General features: G+C 38.3%; 1 protein-coding gene across 2 annotated transcripts; it reads right to left on the reverse strand.

The window, feature by feature from the left end:
- Positions 1-54: 54 nt before the first annotated feature.
- LOC108271993 (carbohydrate sulfotransferase 11) lies at positions 55-20,798 on the reverse strand. 2 transcript variants are annotated; one of them, XM_017480034.3, is made up of 3 exons: positions 19,649-20,791; positions 6,567-6,643; positions 55-1,560 (listed from the first exon to the last, which is right to left on the reverse strand). In XM_017480034.3, the coding sequence occupies exons 1-3, from the start codon at positions 19,740-19,742 to the stop codon at positions 718-720; spliced, it is 1,014 nt and encodes a 337-aa protein (XP_017335523.1). In that variant the 5' UTR covers positions 19,743-20,791; the 3' UTR covers positions 55-717. The 2 variants fall into 2 exon arrangements, with proteins under 2 accessions (XP_017335523.1, XP_017335524.1); XM_017480035.3 differs by lacking the exon at positions 6,567-6,643 and having other exon boundaries at positions 19,649-20,798.
- Positions 20,799-21,545: the final 747 nt, after the last annotated feature.

A 21,545-nucleotide genomic window follows, 5' to 3' on the forward strand; every position in this document is an offset into this window, starting at 1 on the left:
AAACACAGAAATACACACACAAAAGTTTCAGTTCCAATAGTGGGCAAAGAGAGGTCAGATTTTCCGCTTTATTTGAGTTTATCTGTAATAACAGAGGTGTTGAATGTTGTATCGAAACTATCTGTAGAGGAGGGATTCATAATAAATAACTGTCACTTTCATGCTTTGTATCATCGTAAATATGACATGTTTTTAATACTGTTCTGTCAAACAGTGACTGTTCTGCCTCACAGTTTCTGATTCTTTACAATCCTCACCCTCAAGGCACAAGCAGAAAGCAGTACGCTTTGTCCATGATGGCTAAGAGGGGTAACATGTTGAAGAAAGCACACCTCCATCTCAAATGGTATGTTTCCATCAAGTTCTTCACTCTTCTCCACAGAGGACAGATACCTGGGAAGGAAAAGTCAGTATTCACTAGTTAATCAGAAGGAAAAGAGCAGGGCCTTCTCTGAGACATCCTCCTGATAGATGCCCAACATGAATTCCTTTTTATCTGCAACTCAAATGGCAGTTAAATTGAAAGACAAAAAAGGCTGAGCAAGAACTTCCAGATCGTCAAACTGAGATGTTCTTCGTGCAAATTGCAGTTCCACTGCACTCAGTGATAATAGTACCGTACAATTACCACTGAAACAGTTTCAATACTCACAGATGAACTTGTGCAGACAAAAATTGAAAAACTTGTCTCTGAATATGAATAAAAGGCACCAGGCCTTATGTGAACTTCAGGTAGGCGGGCATAGAATAGTTAAAAAGCAGAAAGTCCATCTTGTACAGGTTGTACAGCTTTTTCTGATAGGCTGAGCTGATATCCTTAAAGTAGCTAGCCACCATGTCTGCCGTGGTGTGTGTGCTTGTGGCCGAGCTGGGAAACGTCACCTCGCTGTCTACACCGGCCAGTTTGAGCACGTAGCTGGAGTCCTGCTGCAGCGTCTCGTACTTGCCTAGAATGTTGTAGTGTATGAGGCAGGGGTGACAGAGAGAGTGCACACGCTCCCAATGCTCGTTGAAGGGCTCTTCATGCTGCGTGCCAGGGTCCACCAGGTAGCGCACAAACTCTGAGAATGAGACATCATCTCCACGCTCGAGCGCCTCGGGACTTGCCTCAGCACGGTGCCGCTGGATTATCTTGGTGCCGTAGCGCTTATGAAAGGCTGTGTTGTAGCTGCGCGTGAACTTGTTGCGGTACGCTGACACAAGCCGCTCAAAGGGTTCACGCACAAACACAAACTTTAGGTAGGTGCGTAGACGCTGGTTGATTTCAGAGGTAGAGTACTCGGACAGAGTGCGCAGGGTGCCTGGGATGTGCGCCTCATTGGCGGGAATCTGAAGGGGGTCTCTCTGTGAATCACCTGTCAGGACCATCAGGACACGCTTCCAATTTGTGCAAGCGACTTTGGGGACGTAGCAGTAAAGCAGGCCATGGCGATCATCCACAATCAGGTGCTTGAGGTCCTCTGGGATCAGGACACGGCGTTTGCTAGTATAAGAGTGGCACACATCCTCCAGGAGGTCACGCCGACTTTGATGCATCAGCTGAAGTGGAGACAATTCTGTCTGCAAGAGAGAGGGATAGATAATGTTTCCATAATCATGTCTGTAAAGATTTTTAGACATCCATGAAATTTGGAAAGCAATACCCTTGAAATAAATCTTGCCACCCCAGTAGTTCTAAAATCAAATCAAACACTATATGGCCAAAACTATGTGGACACTGGATCATTACACCCATATGTGGTTCTTCCCCTAACCGTTGCCACAAAGTTGGAAGCACAAAATTGTACAGGATGTCTTAGTATGCAGTAGCATTACAATTTCCCTACACTAAGTGAATGGGCCCAAACTGGTTCCACCATGACATTGCCCCTGTGCACAAGGCAAGGTCCATAAAGACATGATTTGCCAAGGTTGGTGTGGATGAACTCAAGTAGCCTGCACAAAGCCCTAACCTCATCCCCACTGAACACCTTTGGGATGAATTGGAATGCCAACTGCACCCCAGGCCTCATTACCCGACATCAGTGTCTGAGTTCACTAATGATCTTGTGGCTGAAGGGGCAAATCTCCACAGCCACGCTCTAAAATCTAGTGGAAAGCCTTCACAGAAGAGTGGAAATTATTATAACAGCAAAGGGGACTAAATCTGCAATGAGATGTTCAACAAGGACATATAGGTGCGATGGTCAAATGTCCACAAACTTTTGGGCATAGTGTATTTGTTATTACTAGTCTATAACTATATATTACTAGTCTATAACTATTATTCCTTTGCAATTTATGCACATTTAATTAATCATATGCCACTCATGATGAGGTAAATCATTCAATGTATTTTGACCAAATCCTCTGAACATCAAAAACTATAAAGCAACAATGAATCCATACAGTAATGTCATTAAGTGGTCAGAAACATTAAAATAATGCATTTTAGGATAATATTAATAGTGAACAAAGCATCAAATTAATATCAGTTTAAATATGTGTATTTACCTTTCTGACAGTCATAATAAATATTGAATTTATAACTAGCTATAATCAGAGGTGGGTAGTAACACGCTATATTTACCTGAGTAACTTTTTGGTAAAAATAAAATGTACAGGTTTAACAGGCCATACTTATACTTCTACTCATGTTCCTTTTTAATCAAAAGAAATGTACTTTTACTTTGCTATATTCAGTGGCATTCCTCTGTTACTGTTAAATATTAATGAATATATGTAGTTTTAATAATTAGCTTGTATCACGTATAATAAGGTCGCGAGTCTCACGATACGCTGCAGTGGTCTGAATGCGGACGCATCAACTGCTCAGATTTTTAGCAGCTCTGTCCTGGAAGATAATGGCCAAAGAGGGGGAAGAAGTAACTGAGGAAGAGCAGGAGGTGGTAGAGCTGGGTGTCCATTAATCGTAGGGCTGGCGGTTCGATTCCCGGCCCAAATGCCTACATATGCTGAAGTGTCCTTGGGCAAGACACTGAACCCCAAGTTGCTCCCAACGTGAGTCTAGCGCCTTGCATGGTAGCTCTGCTGTCATTGGGGTGTGTGTGTGTGTGTGTGTGTGTGTGTGTGTGTGTGTGAATGGGTGAATGAGAACCAGCGTAAAGTGCTTTGTAGAACCGCTGAGGTTAAAAGGCGCTATATAAGTGCATTTACACGCACACACACATTCAGTTGTTGGGGAAATGATTGTTTTTTGGGGTGTGTGTGAGATTTGTGTTAAAAATGACAGATTCTGTGTTACTGTACCCATCAGAGGACTGGGACATGCTGCTTCATCTTGAACCCAGGTTTTATATCATAGAAACAGAACAGACAGACCTTCAAGGAGAGGTGTGACTTCCAGTTCTCCATGTTGTCTGAGATTCAGGATTTTCCCTTCTTTTAAATCAGATCCGAAGTAACTAGTAACTTGCCACTGGAGTATTCTTCTCATTGTATACTGTACTTTATTACTCTTACTCATGTAATTATTAACATTATTATTTTTACTGTTACTTGAGTAATTATAAGTAGTTTTACTTGTATTAAGTAAAAATTTTGGCTACTCTACCCACCTCTGCTTATAATTGAGATAATGTCCATTGTAAAAAGCGCTAGACAAATAAAATTGAATTGAATAATAAGAGTTTCTTCAGCTTTTTGGGCTTCAGCTATAATATTCATACCCCAGTAACCTCAACCGCATTTGTGTATTTCATCATTTCTCCCTGACATCTCTTCAATCTGTGCTAAATCTCTTGCCAAATCATTCACAGTCAGTTTGATCATTTTGCATAGTATGACACAATTGTCAGGGGAATTTATGTGCATTGAGTGTTTGTATCAGATTGTTTAGCTCTAAATCTGTAGTAGCTCAGACGGCAGAGAAAGCCCTCTCTCTTTCAACATTGTGTCACAGTACTGGGCACCAATGTCTTCAAATTAAAGTCATGCGCTGAGTAATTTTCCGTTTTCCCGCCGAGTCAGATGTGTTTTTCCTTAGTGCCAGATGTACACTAGGAGCACGTATTTACCTGTCTGTATTAGCAAAGACAGGAAAACTATCCTGAGGCTGTTATTTACTGTGCAGCTGTCTGTGATGCAGTAAAGTGAAAACATTTCATAAGCTGAAACGTGGTGACAGCCTTAATTACTGGGAAATTCCTAGGTTAACAGCAAGCTCAACTTATAACTTCACCACAGGTCTTTGTGTAGGAGACCAATCTCTAAATTACACAAAATAACAGCAACAAAGTCAACCATGTGTATCATTATATCTGAGATATGCTTAATCGTTTAAAGTGGATGTATCCCCTCCCAGAGTTGATGAGTTTAAAGTCAAAACCGGTTATGTTTTCTCTTCTTCACTCTCGCTCTCTTTCTTCCTGGTTATTTGGACCCTTACACACATATGCTATTTCAGTGACCCGTGCACACATCCATGCGTCTATTTTTTTTAGCCTCTCAACAGTGTGTGCTGTGATGTGAAAGAACCGTTCATTCCCGACATGAAGGGTTAGGGAAAAAAAAGTGGCTACGTGGAAAAAGCATTTCCCTCACGCGCCTTCTGGCCTGAACATACAGATGAGCTCGCTGTTGAAGGATGTTTATTAGCCATTAGTGAGAAACCTGAGAATGCAGCACAGCTCCCACCCAAATGAAGCAGTCCAGATAAAGAGAGTGGAGAGGAAGGAGCCAAGCGTTAGGAATTACATTAAAAACCAGAAAATTCAATGGCATGGTAGTTGGTTAATGACTGTTACTGATATAAAAATAACTTTTACTGAGGAAGAGGTTTTTTTCAGGTTTAGCGCAACGTATTTTAAAGATGGCAAGCATGATAAAGGCTGAAATTAAAGCTGATTAAATCACTGAGCACAAAGGTTAGAACCCCTAATTTTATAATTTATGTATCAAAATATAGAATTCCAAAATACTTAAAATGAAATGTGAGCATATCCTAAACTTATAAACATATAAAACAACAGAAAATTTCTATTAAATATATGAAAAGAAGGGACACGCTTAATGTCTCATTGCTATGAATTACACTTCTTTGTCGTTTTCAGTCCCTATAACTGGCATTACATTTACATTTGTAGCAGGCGCCCTTATCCAGAGCGACTTACATTTATATATCTGAACAGTTGAGGGTTAAGGGCCCTGCTCAAGGGCCCAACAGTGGTGGCTTGGCGGTGGGGTTTGCACTCATGACCTTCCGATCAGTAAAGTCATCTTAACCACTTAACCACAACATCTTAACCACTGAGCTACCACTGCCTACATGGCAAAACAAAAAGCACTTTAGGACAATAAGAACGCTTACACTGTTAACTGACCTTTTTAAGTTTTTTACCCCTGGAAGCTAAACAAACAAACAAACAAACAAACAAAACAAAAAAATCATGTATTATGTCTGGCTTCCCTGTTACTAATAGGAAATTTAAATCAATTTCCTGAGCTGATTTTTTTTTAACGGTCCATTTCAGTAAATCAAACATCTGATTTGATGAATTCATTTTTGTCTGGAGCAATATAAAACCTCTATATTTTGTTGAACATAATTCTTGCCCATGTATTTGTGTGTAAACTCATGCGTAGTGTGTACATACCATTTTAAGGGATTTGTTTACTCAACATTCTACCTGAACAGCATCCAAAGCTAAAAGTACATCCTTATCATTTTTACTGTGTATCTTTAGCGCACACACAAAAAAAACTTTCCCGCTTTGATCCATATTCATGAATTCAAGATGCAAACTTTTATGATAAACAACAAAAAAAACTGTGTGTTTACACATAGTCTATATTTTTAAACCGTCATTGGCTACAATAGCCTATTAGTCTTGCACGATTATAAACAAATTCTCGTAGTAACTTAACATTACAGTACTTTATAGAACTGGCCCTTGAGTTTGTGTTATTCAGAGGATTTCACGTAAAACATGACAGAAAATCTGTCGAACTAGGCAGCTTCTTTGTGATAACGTTTTTGGATCTTGGAATTGCCTCATTTACTGATAGTTTCTCTAGACTCTATAGTTAAACATGGCAGATAAAATAAATAATTGACATTTAGTTTACTAACTGTCTGTTCAACCTGTCCTGTGTGCATTTTTGGCTTATTTTGAAGTGGCTAGTCAACGCTTAGCCATCAAGTAGGCTGGCATGTACGTATCACAAAAAGGAAGCCAAGCCAGTAGGCTAAAATTCAGGTAGAATTTTTAAGCAAATTACAAAAAAATTTTAAAAAAATGTTCTGTGTTATAAAACTTTTTGGGATTAAATTTTTATCATTCTTAAATGGATAACACTGAAATTACATGGACGTCCCAGAAAGTTTGGTTCGAGTGATTCATTGAAAAGAATCGGTTCAAAATAACGATCCAACCCTGAGATGGACATTACTATTCCCTGTCTCTCTGTGTCTTTTGAATTAGTAAAGTGAATACATTTTCACTGACCCAATTTAGATAGCAGTACATTTAATGGCTTTGCTTTATGTCTCTTGGATTTAATAAGGCTCTCTCTGGAAGATGATAAAGCACCATGTCAGAAAGCTATGTTCTGTGATTGATACGCACAGGGTCAGTAGTATAAAGGGCTTGGAGTGGACTCCTCACAGACTTCCTGGGTCCTCTGGCCTGCCCACTGTCCTGTGCTGATGGCAAAGAAAGACAGAAAAACAAGACTTTATAAACAAATAGTACTGGTGCTAAAATAGACCAGACAGCAGAAGGAAGTAATGGTAGGAAAGGAAAGACTGAAACAAAAATGAATCCACCCTCATTTAAAAGCGTTCATCCACAGAACAAATGAAAAGCTTACAAATGATATTAAGTTCTCTTAATCAAAAGCGATTCTGTTTCTCTCTTCGCACACTACAGACAATAACTGACTCTGTTTGAATGTGTCCTTGGTGAGTAATTCCACAGACTGACCATAGACCAGTCAATCTATGACTATCTGAGTGTGTCTCTCACAACTACACCCACACAGAAACACACACACACACACACACACACGCTCACTCACACACACACACACACACACACTGAAATGGTTAGATACCTCATAACACCTTGATGATGGAGAGAATGGAGTAATAGAAACACAAATACAGCTGTATGCAAACGAGCAAAGTCTTATTCAAACAGATCTTTTTTATCATCTTAGCTGCCGAGAAAGTTTGACCCCTTTCACAACTTCCCCTTGTGACAGATATAACACGATCAGCCATATCAGTCACACTTAACACACGCATTTGTATTACTGGAGAGAACGAGTTTGGGTTCGATATATTTGCTTTCTCTGGGTTCATTTGTGAACATGTGCAGCAGCCCATAAATATTTGTACCTTGCATTTATAATGCCACAACTTTCCTATGCACCACAATCCAACTTTAACAATGAGTTTATGGAAAGCAGATGGTTTTAACCTTGAGGATCCGGTTACATCCTTTCTCAACTAAAATCCTGTAACATATCTACAAAAATGAACCAATTAATGTGTCAATGTTGATTGATGTTGCGCAGCCATGTTTACATGATGTCGTCATGCTGAGCTCTGAGTAGGAATACCAAGTTTTTTGTTGTAGTTTTCCTGGTTGGAGACTGGAAATGATGAGTTATGAGCTTTAGTTGAATACAGAATTAAACCCTGACCTACTGAACTAGCATGAGGATATGTTTTTTGATGGAGACTACAAAGCACTTCAGTAAGTCGCTCAGGATAAGGACATCTGCTAAATTCTATAAATATAAATGTATTTGTAATTAAAAACCCTAGAATGGTCGGTAAAAACCTTTAAGTATCCAGTGCAAATATTCATAGTTACATACAGTATAGTTATAGTATATAGACAAATATTTTAGAAACTCTCATGTTAAAATAATTGAATATGAGGTCCCTTTCCTACAATACATTTAATACAAGTGTTCATGAGGACTGATGCTGATTTGATTTGAAAATGATCCAATATTACATATCTGTGTGTGGCAAATGTATGTGAACTTTTGCTTTCAGTATCTGGTGTGACCTTCTTGTGCAGCAATAACTGCAACTAAACATTTCCGGTAAGAGTTGATCAGTCCTGCACATCGGCTTTTAGCCCATTCCTCAGTACAGAAAAGCTACAACTGTGGGATGTTGGTGGGTTTCCTCACATGAACTGCTTGCTTCAGGTCCTTCCACAACATTTCTATTGAATTATTGTCAGGACTTCCAAAACATTAACTTTATTCTTCTTTAACCATTCTTTGGTAGCACGTCTTGTGTTTTTAGGGTCATTGACTTGCTGCATGACTCACTTTCTCTTGAGATTCACTTCATGGACAGATATCCTGACCTTTCTTTTAGAATTTGCTGGTATACTATCATTGTTCCATCAAATATGGCAAGTCATTCTGGCCCAGATGCAGCAAAACAGGCCAAACCCACAATATTACTACTAGCGTGTTTCACAAATGGGATAAAGTTCTCGTGCTGGAATGCACTGTTTTCCTTTCTCCAAACATAACACTTCTCATTTAAACCAAAAAGTTCTATTTTGGTCTCATCCGTCCACGAAACATTTCTCCAATAGGCTTCTGGCTCGTCCACATGATATTTAGCAAACTTCAGACAGGCAACAATGTTTTTTTTTGGAGAACAGTGACCTTCTCCTTGCAACACTGCCATACACACCATTGTTGTTCAGTGTTCTCCTGATGGTGGACTCATGAATCTGAACATTAACAACGTTTCAGGCTATATTTATGCAGATATATAGAAAATTCTAAAGAAAATTCACAACTTTCAAGCACCACTGTATTAAAGTTTTGATAGTGGCTGTTAACAGACTATTTTGAGTCATCATTTTTGCTAAAAACAAGGTGATTAGGAATTTTCAGGGGTTACTGTATAAGATTTACCTACACATACATGATTTACAGGCATCATTCAGTAGCTCTAAGTGTTTTAGAATGTGGCTATTAAGACCGAATAGGGAACTGAGGATAGATAAGAGATAAAAACAAGGTCTGTATTCATACAGACATCCAGGTGCTGACTTAATATTAGGGTTCTCATAGTTCAGAGACTTTAATCATACAGACCCAGTGTGACCTCAAGCAAAATCCTGACAGAAACAATATGTACTCTGGGAAAGTATGGCTTGACTGGCCACTCACTGTCTAGCATTTACTTTCAACCAGCGGCTTTTCAAAATGAAACACTGCCTACATTCCTTCCATACCAGCCTGTAATTGTGTCTGTGCCAGGTACTATATGCTTACAGGGAGTATTTTATGGTGCAGAGAGTAGATTGAATTTTGATGGATTGAAGGGCAAATGGAATCCTTTCTATGCTTGGCACTGCCTCGACCCTGAATTCACCGCACTCACACTGAGCACACATACTACACTCATGAACTCAGCCGGAGGTCTCAGATGCTAAAATGTTCATCACTGTCTTAGAAAAACTTTGCTGTGCTCAGTCAAATCTATGACAAAGTTTGACAAAACTGTACAATTAAAGGAAAAACCTGTCTTTAATCTTTTTAATTAACAGTTAATCTTTAGAATTAACGTAATCTTTAGAAGCTCTTTCTCTTTTGTGTTTAAGATCTTCCAGCAAAACCTGACAGCTGTTCCTTATGTTGAAGAACACTGATGGTTTTTTTTCTCCTATTTAATGCCATTGTAACTTCACTAACAATGTCCACATATTTATAATGTTGAATGTTGTCTCTGAAATGTAACCAAAGTAATCGAATGTCAGTGAACCAAAAAAGCACAAGTTTCACGACACGAATTCATTCGATGTAATGTTTGTAGTAGAACGTTTGAAGTTTGTTGGATGAATAGACTGAAACTAGAGGGTATTGCAGCACCTACAGAGACTGCTCCTCAGTTCTTTACCACACATTTACCAATCAGATAAAACAGATTTTAAAAAAACAAACAACTTCAGAGCATCTATTCTTTCAATAACATTCAATAAGGCTTCACAATTTGTCATTTTATCTTAATCAATCTAAGTGAAACTCGCCATGTTGCAATATTTATAAGAATCTATGTATTTAAATTTATCTATGTATCTCAGCCTACGAGATCTACATTACTCCAATACCATGTATTTGTCTGTGTGTGGGAACACAGATGGTTTTAGATGTTTTTAAATATAAACATAAATAAATAATTTAAAAACCACTAACCAATTTATCATCATCAAAAAAGATTGAGTGTCTATTAATTATGATCATGAATGAGATCAGGCTTTCACAGAAAATGTTTTTCCCCTCATTTTTCTAAACGCTTTTTCAAAAATGTATTTGTGTACTCATTGCTATATAAATCAGTATACAGTACATGTAAGTACTGAATAATTCAAGGTAATGAATGAGTTTCTGGAAACTGGGTGAGTGTGAGAAAATGTGAAGCGGCCAAGAGAATGTCAAAGTTAGGAAAGTTGCTTAGGAGAAAAGTGGTCTCTCTTTGGTTCGTTCTCTGTCTCTCTCTCTGGTTCGTTCTCGTTCTCTCCCTTTCTCTCTCTCTCTCTCTGCTTATGTGTGTGTCCACGCTCCAGTGAGACTTGGCAAAGTAGTACTGCACTTGTCTGTGAATACTGAACCCACTCACCCTGTCCACACCAATGATGGCCTGAAACACACAACGAGAAAAACTCTCAAGGTGTCATTTAAAAACTGCGTTCACAGCTACAAATCAAAACACCACAGCTTCTTATGTGACATAGCACCTGCACATACACTCACCTATATTGCAGACATAAAGGGATGGATGCATGTGGTGAGCAGTAATATGGATGTAGACTGTGACATTCAAACAATGCTCAATGGTTTTAAGAGGCCTAATCTGTGCCAAGACAAGATACCCCCTCACCATTACACCACTAGCAGCAGCATGAACCATTGACACAAGGCAAGCTGGGTCCATGGATTCATGCCAAATACTGACCCTACTATCTGCAATGTTGTAGCAAAAATCGAGATTAATCAGACAATGCATTTTTACAATATTCAAGTGTTGATAGTGAGTCTGTGTCCACTGCAGAATCAGATTCCTGTTCTTGGCTGACAGGAGTGGAACCCAGTCTCTTTTGCTCATCATGGTTGTAAAGTGTTTTTTAAAATTTATTTATTTATTTATTTATTTACTTATTTTAAGTTACCATAGCTTTCTCGTCAGGTGAAACCAGTCTGGTCATTGTACTCTGACCTTTCTCATCCACAAGGCATCTCATCAATCGCAGAACTGCCACTCACTGGATGTTTTTGTTTCATGCACCATTCTGTGTAAAACCTAGAGATTGTTGTGTGTGCAAATCCCAGATCAGCAGCTTCTGATCTGTTTAGGATATACTCAAACCAGTCTGTCTGGGCAAAACCCATGCCACGTTCAAAGTCACTGAGATCACATTTTTCCCCATTCTGATGTTTGATGTGAACATAAACTGAAGCTCTTGTCTTGTGTATGATTCTATGCATTGAGCTGCTGCAACATGATTGACGTATTGGATAATTACATGAATGTGCAAGTGTACAAATTTTCCTAATAGAGTGGCTGGTGAGTGTTAAGGGCTGATCCTTTTTATGTGATGTACACAGTCTGAAACAGTCTGAAAAAGCAGGCTCCACCCTAACATGTCTGAACATCTGGAAAGCATTATGATATCCTCATCAACAATCAAAGAGCACTACATTGCACAAAGCATAATTATAAAGGACCTAAAAGCTCATAATCAGAGCCTCTGAATTTTGAGTTACAGACTAAGTTAAACATTTCATCCATTAAAGGTTACAATACTGCACATAGTCTGATCTAATAGATTAAGAAAGAATAAGACGGAGAAATGGTGAGAGTGTTACATATTCAGTTGAAATAAAAAGTCTACACATGCCTGCTAAACTGCCAGGTTTTTGTGATGTAAAAAAAATTAAACCAACATAAATCATGTCAGAAATGTTTTCACCCTAAATGTGAAATTAAAGCGTATAAACATTAAGTCAAAGATCATCAGAAACATAGGGGGTAAAAAACTGACAATAACCTGGTTGCATAAGTGTGCACACCCTTTATAACTGGGGATGTGGCCATGTTCAGAATGAACCAATCACATTCAATGTTCAAAAGTAATTATCATAGAGCTGTCATTAATTAAATTATTCTGATTAGCCCCAAATAAAGACCAGCTGTTTCTGTAGGATTTTCTTGACATCTGCTTGGTTTCATCTGACTGCTGAAGCCATGGTTTGCAAAGAGCTTACAAAGCATGCACCGTCTCACTTGTCAAAAGGTATCGATCAGGAGAGGGGTATAAAAGAATATCAAAAACACTAGATGTACCATGGAACACCTTGAAGATCATCATCTGCAAGTGAGGAAAATGGGGTACCACAGTGACATCACTAAGAACAGGAAGTCCCTCCAAAACTTACAAAAGAACAAGACAAAAGCTTACCAGGGAGGCTGGCAAGAGACCTACAGCAATATTAGAACAGCTGCAGGAATATCTGACAAGTACTGATTACTCTTCACATACTGATTGTATTCTTCACATGTCTGGGCTTTGGGGCAGAGTGGCTAGACGGAAGCCCTTTCTCATAAAAACACACGCTCAACTACAGTGCCCTCCACTAATATCGGCACCCTTTGTAAATATGAGCAAATAAGGCTGTGAAAAATTGTCTTTATTGTTTAACCTTTTGATCTTTCGTTAAAAAAAATCACAAAAATACTCTGTTCTCATGGATATCAAAACAAACTCAAGTTTGTCAAAAAAAATATTTGATAAATATAGGTGTGCAACAATTATTGCCACCCCTATGAATTCATATGAGGAAAAATATAGTTGAAGTATATTCCCATTGATATTTTACATTCTTTAGTACACCTGGGTAACTAGGAACAGGAAATTGTTCAACCATGACTTCCTGTTTCACAGGAGTATAAATATGAGGTAACACATAGGCCAAATTCCCTTAGTCATTCATAACAATGGGTAAGACCAAGGAATAAAGCTGTGATGTGTGGCCAAAGGTTGTTGGGAAGTAGCTATAAGAAAATAGCACAAGCATTGAAAATCCCCATTTCCACCATCGGGGCAAGAATTAAGAAGCTCCAGTCAACTGGAAATCTTATGAATCAATGTGGAAGAGTACGTGTATCTACATTGTCTCAATGCACTGTGAAGTGGATACATCGAGTGGCCAAAAAAATCTCCAAGGATCACTGCTGGAGAATTGCAGAAGTTAGTTGCATCTTGGGGTCAGAAAGTCGCCAAATCTACAATCTGAAGTCACCTACATCACCACAAGTTGTTTGGAAGGGTTTCAAGAAAAAAGCCTCTACTCTCATCAAAAAACAAACTCAAGTGTCTTCAGCTTGCCAGACACGACTGGAACTTCAAATGGGATCGGGTTCTATGGTATAGCCAGAGTCCAGACCTGAATCCAACTAAAAATCTGTGGGATGACCTGAAGAACACTGTGCACAGGAGATGCCCTCACAATTTGATGGATCTAGAATGTTTTTGCACGAAGGAATTGAAAAATATTGCCAAATCAAGATGTGCCATGCTGATATATTCTTACTAAAAAAAAGACATGGTGTAATAAAATATTAGTTTAGGGGCAATGAGGTTATTGTAAGTTTTTTATTCCTTTTTTCACTTTGTATACTCTGCAACTTCACATTAAAAGTAGGAAAATATTGGACATGATTTATCATGTCACAAAAACCTGACATTTTAACAGAGCTGTGCTGACTTTTTATATCCAGCGTACACCTCATTACTGCTGTGTTTACACTGCGGGTTAAAATATCAAAAATCCTTCATGGAACAGAGCAGAGTAGTGCACTTGGTCGGTCATTCATGAGGCGTGATATACCTGCAAATAGCATGTATAGCAGCACTGTATAACATTTCTGGGCTCAAGGCAATAAAAGAGGAACAGGCCAGATGTGACTGAAATGAAAATGAGAAATAAAAAGCAAAAAGCAGAAAAAAGAGGATGTGAAACCATAGACTTAACAGCAGCCAATGTGAAATCAGTGAATGACAGAATAGCAACAGTGATGAATCCAAGATTAATGTTATTTTTAAACTCATCATACCTAATGAGTGAAGTAATCTCTATGTGGTTGATTATGGGTGCAGGTTGGCTTGGATAACGGATATAATTTGCAGATATGAGACTATTATAGCGTGGCTTTAAGCCACATGAGAACAACAAAGTGTCTCTAGCCCATCACATGCCAACCATAATGTCAAATGAGGTAAACGAGCAAATATGTGAACTCTTACTCAGAACAAGGTCACTGTGTTAAAACGCAACATCTACTCATAACCAGCTCACCATATTAGAGCATTTCAGTCTGTCACCTAAATCCATCACGGGCTTATACACCTTTCTGCACCACTCTTTTCAACGGTGACACTTTCTTGGGATCAGATCATTTGACTCTTTGGTGCCAAGTCGTCTGTGTCACTGTGAACCTTCACTGTGTACTGTTTTTCTCACTCAAAGTGGAAGTTGCACATAACATCCATCTCTGAATCCTTTCACAAGTAGATTTTATACATCAGTGTCAGCCCTATATATAAATTTCCCGATCAAGCAGTATTCAGCGCTGCGGCAGAGGAACAAACTAGAACTTCTGACTCTGAATGGCAGCAGTGTGTGTACGAGACAGAACTGCTGCAGCATTATTTCCCTTGAGAATTTCACTTTAGCTGAAATAACATTCCTCTACATCTGTACATGGCAATTGATATAGGTTCATGTTTTAGTTGTTGTTAGAAAACTCTGCCATGTTCACTGAGCCCCAGCTTATTCACAGAGACAGAATTCTAGATTCAGCTTCACTGTGGCCTCACCCCAACAACATCCTGCCTTGCCCTTGCCTCCCCCCGTTTACTTCTCTCTCTTGCTCGCTCTCACTCTCTTCAGGGAGTTTGAGGAGGATAATATGGGTCCCTGTGCTAGCTATGAAGGGCGTTCTGTATGGAGACCTTGAAGGAATGAAGGACCACTGCAGACGTGTACAGCTAGTGAAGGCCTGAGTGCTGCTCTATATCCAGTATGGGATACCAGGGAATTGTAAAAAAAATAAATAAATCTCTGTATGTTAGTTTAACGTCCATTGCCAACAAAAAACAAAGAAACGTGGTTAAAAAAAAACATGTTTTATTCTCCTGTCTGATTCTAAAAATTCTGTCAAAGTCTCTTAAATGTATTTTACTGCCTTATATATATATATATATATATATATATATATATATATATATAAAACCTGCATCCAAAAAATGAGACATAATGCTGAAATAATAAATAAATAAATAAATAAATAAATAAATAAATAAATTAAGAGTTTTATCAACATCTAACAAACAACAAGGAACAGTCCACAAGAAACATAGAACAAATATTAAATCCATCTAAACAAAAGGTCTTTAGCACAACAGGAGTTGCATTAAAGCATTAGACATCACGGACTAATAATAACATTCCCGACCACACAGTGCCCTAGTTCAGTGAAAGGGGGAGGATGAAAAGGCCAGTCATGCTGGGACGGAGTTCAGCTCAGAAGCACTGAGATTACTCAAAGGTGCCTAAAAGCTTATGTGTATAGCCAGCATTTTATATTTCACAGAATGTATCATGCTATACATGTTATTATAAAAAATATTTTAATGCTAATTTCAGACGTTAGTCCAATTTATAATTTAATGGAGACAGGAAATAAGACCTACAGGGCAAAAAAAAAGCCATATTAGCAAGTGAAACTATCCGAATATAGTGAAATTTATCTAGTATTTCCTAGGATCAGATTGTAACAAACCAATTAGGACATTATTAAACCTATTTCTATACATTTTTACTAATTTAAATTTTTCCTTATTCTACTAGCAGATAATATTTGCTTCTTTCTAGAAATTATTAAAATTATCTAAACATGTTTAATAAACATATAGTTGGTTTATTTTAAGATTATAACAGGAAATACTAGCTAAATTTGATCTATTCAAGATACAGTCCCTTGCTAACATGACATTTTATTTCTTCTTGCTAATGTGTACATTTTTTGCAGAATAGTTCATGCTTTACAAATTCCCAAAATATCTCTCTCTCTCTCTCTATCTCTCTCTCTCTCTCTCTCTCTCTACTAGTGATGGAATTTCCACACTAACCACCTTCCTGCATCCTCCCTACTATTCAACTCCCACCTAACAGTCTTCAGTGGGAGGCCTGGCTTTGTAGCACAAAACAGAAGTTCTCGTAGTTCTCTCCCATTACAGCTCCACAGTCACTTTTCATGTCATTTAGTTGAAGGTGTAGTCAGCTTGTGACAGTCTCAGTGCAATCTCTGACAGTCTAACCTGGTTAGATGAGGATTACTTCGAAAATGATGAAGACCAAATGGTGTAGTTGTATTATGAATTTTATTACTGACATGCTTAAAAAAACAAACAACAACAACAAAAAAAGACAGTTCGCCATTAACTGTCACCAATTTTAGTCAGTCATCTCCACCACTATGGAAACAGTGGGTTCAATAGTAGTGCAATGATAAAAAGTTTGAATACCAACAATGACAATGCAACAGAGGAGGCAATGGAAACAAAGAGAACTAGCTCTCATTCAAGCGTGTTGAGGCGGTGCACAGGCAGACATTTAAAAAAGCGAGATGGCTTTGTGCATCTTGGGGGTAGCACATGTTGGCCTTTGCCCTCCCTGGCAGATGGATGTGGGGGGACAGAGGAGAATCAGCTACTGAGAAAGCATTGCTGCTGTTGGCTATCTGCTGTCTATCTGATTACATTTTAGGGGAAGTACACCCACTTCCTTTGGAGTTTTGCTTAATTGTGGGAATGGTTTTTGAAAATTTATTTTAACCCATGTCTGTTAACCATGAGCCTCCATGCGTACATTGTAAAAATTCTAAACACTAAACTGTGGAATAGACAATCATTAATCATTGAGGGTCTTTACATATACACTAATAATACAATCATTATTTGATTTTGGTTGCTCCAAAAATAATACAGTTATGTAATGGTCATGTTAACAGTTAAATGTTTTCATATGTAGCCATATATAGAGCATGACACCAATAAATTAAAAACATCATAACTGTAGCTCAATAAACAGGTTGTTCAGTGCATATATCCCGTTAATCTGATATCTTTTTTTTTCCACATCTGCAAGAAGAGTTGAATGGTGTACACTTGATTTAACAGTACACTCATGAATTTGTAACAAAGCAGATATTTCCCCAAAAAACTAACGAAATAAATATTTGCTCGCAACACAATATGGAAAAAAGAAAGAACTCAAAAACTTACATTCAGGTAAATATGAAATTAAAGGAAGAAATGGTTCCTCTGTTGTTCTTTCAGAGGCAATTCGTTTGCTGTCATGGTTTGGGTCCACTTGTCCCTTTAGAGGGAAGCGTCACTGCAATTAAATATAGCTATACTTTCTGATCACTGTTATGCTATGAGGAAAAATTTCTATCCTGAGGGAAATGGTCTCTGCAAGGATGACAATGCCCCCATCCATATGTCATGAGGGCTCACTGAATGGTTTGATAAGCATGAAAATTATATATAAAATACAGCTTGGTCTGACTCAACTTATCAGCTGCTAAACTACCGGCCAAGCTGACAGGTGCTGGTTGACAAGATTGGCCAAGATGTTTGAGCTGGCAGATCAGTTGGTGCTGGTTGCTTACGTGTGATTTATTTGATTTATTCACATACACTAGATCTAAGGATCCTGTATGTATTTTCTAGATCCTGTATTACTATACTAATAAAAAAAAAACCTGAAAAAAAACCTGCCTTCGAAGTTGCCTCGGTAGTTCGTAAGTCATAAACTATTTCCTGTTTATATATACACTATTTATCTACCAGTTTGATAAGCTCAGTCTGTCTTTCGGAACCTGGTAGCTAGTACTGTTTTGCAGACTGCAAATGCTCTTAGCTCAGATTTGCAATATATCTCTACTTTTATATTCCCCTTTCTAATCCTTTAGAGCTAAACCTCTGTTATGAAGAAATGTTATTGAAGACCACTTCTAAAAGCAGATTTATCATACCCAACACCTTCACTCCTTCTGTCAGGCCCAGCCAGTCACATAGTGTCATGAGGTGATGGGCTTGCCAAGTGGCTCAAAACATGGCATTAATAACAATAAAATTTCCATTGTAACACATAGGACATCAGAGATAAAGAAGTCCAACTGGGATGGAAAAGGTTTAGCAAAAAAAAAAAGAACAAGGGTTGCATTAATGACAGTACATGAATAAATTTGTCTTAAAATAGAAGGGTGGAGTGGCGAAAGTAAAACTCACAGGCCTTTTTGGATTTACAAAAAGCAAGCAACAAGTGTTGAAGTGTCTGGCACCAGAACCATCAATTCACTGACATCCAAGGTGGATCAAGATCAGGCTCAGTGATGGCAAAATCAAATCAATATTACAAATCTTCAATCCTGACAATGCAAATGGGTTAAATACAGAAACTATTACAAACTATTTCAATTCATATTTAATGAAAGCATCTTAAAACCACTCTGTCAGCTGGATCATAATGTTGACTCTACATGCACAACTGTCCTGCTGGCAAATCTGAACATTTTTAGCCGTCTGAAAGGTCTCATTGTGAGAAAGATTACTGTAGAAGGGTGAGGTTTGAGAGGAGGAAAACAGAGAAGAGTTGAGAGAGTTTGTACTTATATAGAAGAATTACATTATATATTACATATATATTAATGGGCGTATCAGTTAGCTCACATTCCCAGAGCTTATGACACACACACACACACACGCACACACACGCACACACACGCACACACACGCAACACCAGGCTCATTAAACAGAGCTCCCGACCTCAGGAGTTTCCACATGGGAAATGTTCCAGTGATGTGTTGGCAGTGTCTAGTTTTAATTCAGTCTATTTCATTCCATTGATCAGGGGAGAAAATGAATCTATACAACATATAACTCTGTGTATCTCAGATATGCAGCAACGTGCCAATAATGTGAGTAGAAGAAAAAAAAAAAAATCAAATAAATGTCCCGTTGGAGAAACAATAACTTTCCATGTTCTTACACTATTCTATATGAATTTTAATCTTAAGAATAATCATAATAAACATCCAGAATTTGGGGTACACAAGACACCGTCCACTCAACCAGAGTCTAATGCAAAAACAATGGCAGCTTTAGTGAGAACTTGGATCATTTGGCCTCAGTATAATCATGGCATCAACAGCTTAACTCAGGATATCATGAAGGTTTTAGTTGCTTTGTAAAGTTATTTTGTAAACCAAGTTAAAAAAGAAAAGAAAACCCTGCTAAAAAAAAAAAAAACATCACAGATGTTTTGCGCTACAAATACCATTAAAACCATTACCATTATTAGTCCTTAATGGTATCCACTAGACATAACATGACACCAATAGAAGGCAGCAAATTACTAGTAGAGACCCACAGGGCCCATTATAGTTTCTATTAAAACCAATACAATTCCCATTATAACCATTAAAAACCATTACAAATTCTATTAGTGTTTCTATAGTTTTTTTCAGCAGGGAAGAAAAGAAAACAGAACAGAAGAGACATTTAAGAGAGCAGATCAGCTCGGAAAAGCACTCACCTGGTTTCAAGTGACTCTGGAAATAAAATATGAGCATAATGAAGGACCCCAGGCACATCGCAAGCACCATGCGGTTGATTTTGGGTTTTCTCATGTTGTGATGTGTCTGGGACTTTGCGCTTGTCTCAGTGCGCCGCTGAGCTCCGCGAGTCGCACAGCAAACCCACACGGCTCTCCAGGAAAACCAACAGTCTCTTTTCACTCCAACACTTCTTCATCACGGTGTGTGTTCATGTGTGTGTGTGTGTGTGTGTGTGTCCCGAACCGGTCTGGAGCAGTAACGGTCCGACTGTGAAAGCGCTGGAGGCAGGACAGCCGCTTCTCTCTAAGCAGCTGAGAGCTAATCAGCTGTATTCTCTGAGGAAAGGGAAAAGTAGGAGTTGGCTAAAGGCTGACATGGCAGCCGGCGAGCTTCCGCTGGTCGCGTGCTCTAGTCGATTCATTTATTGCTTTTAGCTTTACATCCGTGTATTGAAGTCAGTGAGAAAATATGGCCGCCAGGCACCACTGAGTGCTCAGATGTAAAGAGCACACAAAAGAGAGATAATGCATTTCCATTAGTATGCTACGCTCTATATAGGCTTAAGGAGTCTTGGCAGTGTATGAATTGTTAGGTTTATTGTACTCAGATAGTAATTGTGTACACATTTTATAGTCTAAAAGTCCACCTCGAAATCTTGTGGTAGCTTTTACTGGCCAGCAGCCTAGCCTTACCTACAACTCCATTTCAGTGACTGGAGTATGAACTGATTCTGCTATTAACGGACCATTTGTGTGCCGCTGATACATTTACTTAGGCGGGGCCTCCATAACCGTCACATCACAATTAGTCATGGGAAGTTCGGATCATTTTATTGATGAACGAATCTTTTGTCGAGTCATTTCGTTCGTTTCAGCAGAATATAATTAAATTGTTACATGTTAAATTCCCCAACACATCTAGTACTTAATAAACTATCAAATAAACTGTAGGCTAATGCAGCCAAGGCCGAATGATAAGAAGCAGAAATGATTCATTAATAGTTTAGCATTAGGTCTTCAGGTTATGCAGTCTGTTAGTTCACCTCACCTCCAGATCTGAGTCCTTCACGTCACATTTGTCACGTCTGTTCACCTCTCGAGTCTTCGAGAGAAATTAAGTATTAAATGCAACTTTTCTGCAGATTTTAAGAAAAGAACTTCAGTAACTTATGATGGTTCAGAAAAACAAACAAACAACAACAACAACAACAGCAACAAAAAACAGACAAAAAAACCTAAGACACCTAAAGTAATTTTTTTGGCCTGCCTCAGCCCACTACTAAACTTTACTTTGGAATATAATCATAAATACTTCAGAAAGCTTGTTATTTTTGACTGAACTCATGTAACATCTCGTTCTAGAAATATACTTTTGTATGAATCATCCATTATAGGTGATGAAAATGTTCACTCAACCCTTTTATGTGAATAAGTATTAAACCCCTAATAAATAATTTGGAATATTTCACAAGTCACAACAGGAAGTTGTAAAATAGCAGGGCAGGTGTAGTTTTGGGGTTCCACAGGCTTTGGTGATCCATAAATGTGCCACAGAAGGGCATGAAATCAGCTATATAAAGAGCGTGCCATATAGACTTTTTATTTATTTTTATTTGTACATGGCTCACTTCTGGTAAAGATATAAGCTATGTTGTTGCTCTGGCTGTACAGATGTGAGCCATATGAAATGTTTTGATTTGGCTGGTATTTTCTGATTTGACTCCTGGTAGAGCTATGTGGCTCTTGATGTTCACACGTGGCCCAGATTTGGGCCGTCATTCATTCCCGCATGTAGGCCAGAGGACATTTTAATTACAGTTTTCGACGGTTGTTACTATTAACAAGATAATTCTATCTTGTTCAGTATTTTTATTTA

The sequence above is a fragment of the Ictalurus punctatus genome, chromosome 11 (genome assembly GCF_001660625.3).
Source record: "Ictalurus punctatus breed USDA103 chromosome 11, Coco_2.0, whole genome shotgun sequence".
NCBI classification, from domain to species: domain Eukaryota; kingdom Metazoa; phylum Chordata; class Actinopteri; order Siluriformes; family Ictaluridae; genus Ictalurus; species Ictalurus punctatus.

Excerpts from the sequence above, each read along its gene's own strand:
- LOC108271993 (XM_017480034.3), bottom strand. The coding sequence starts at position 19,742 with ATGAGAAAACCCAAAATCAACCGCATGGTGCTTGCGATGTGCCTGGGG. Across the intron at positions 6,644-19,648 it reads CCAGAGTCACTTGAAACCAG|CACAGGACAGTGGGCAGGCC; the intron begins GTGAGTGCTTTT and ends CTTTGCCATCAG. Across the intron at positions 1,561-6,566 it reads CCCTTTATACTACTGACCCT|ACAGAATTGTCTCCACTTCA; the intron begins GTGCGTATCAAT and ends TCTCTCTTGCAG.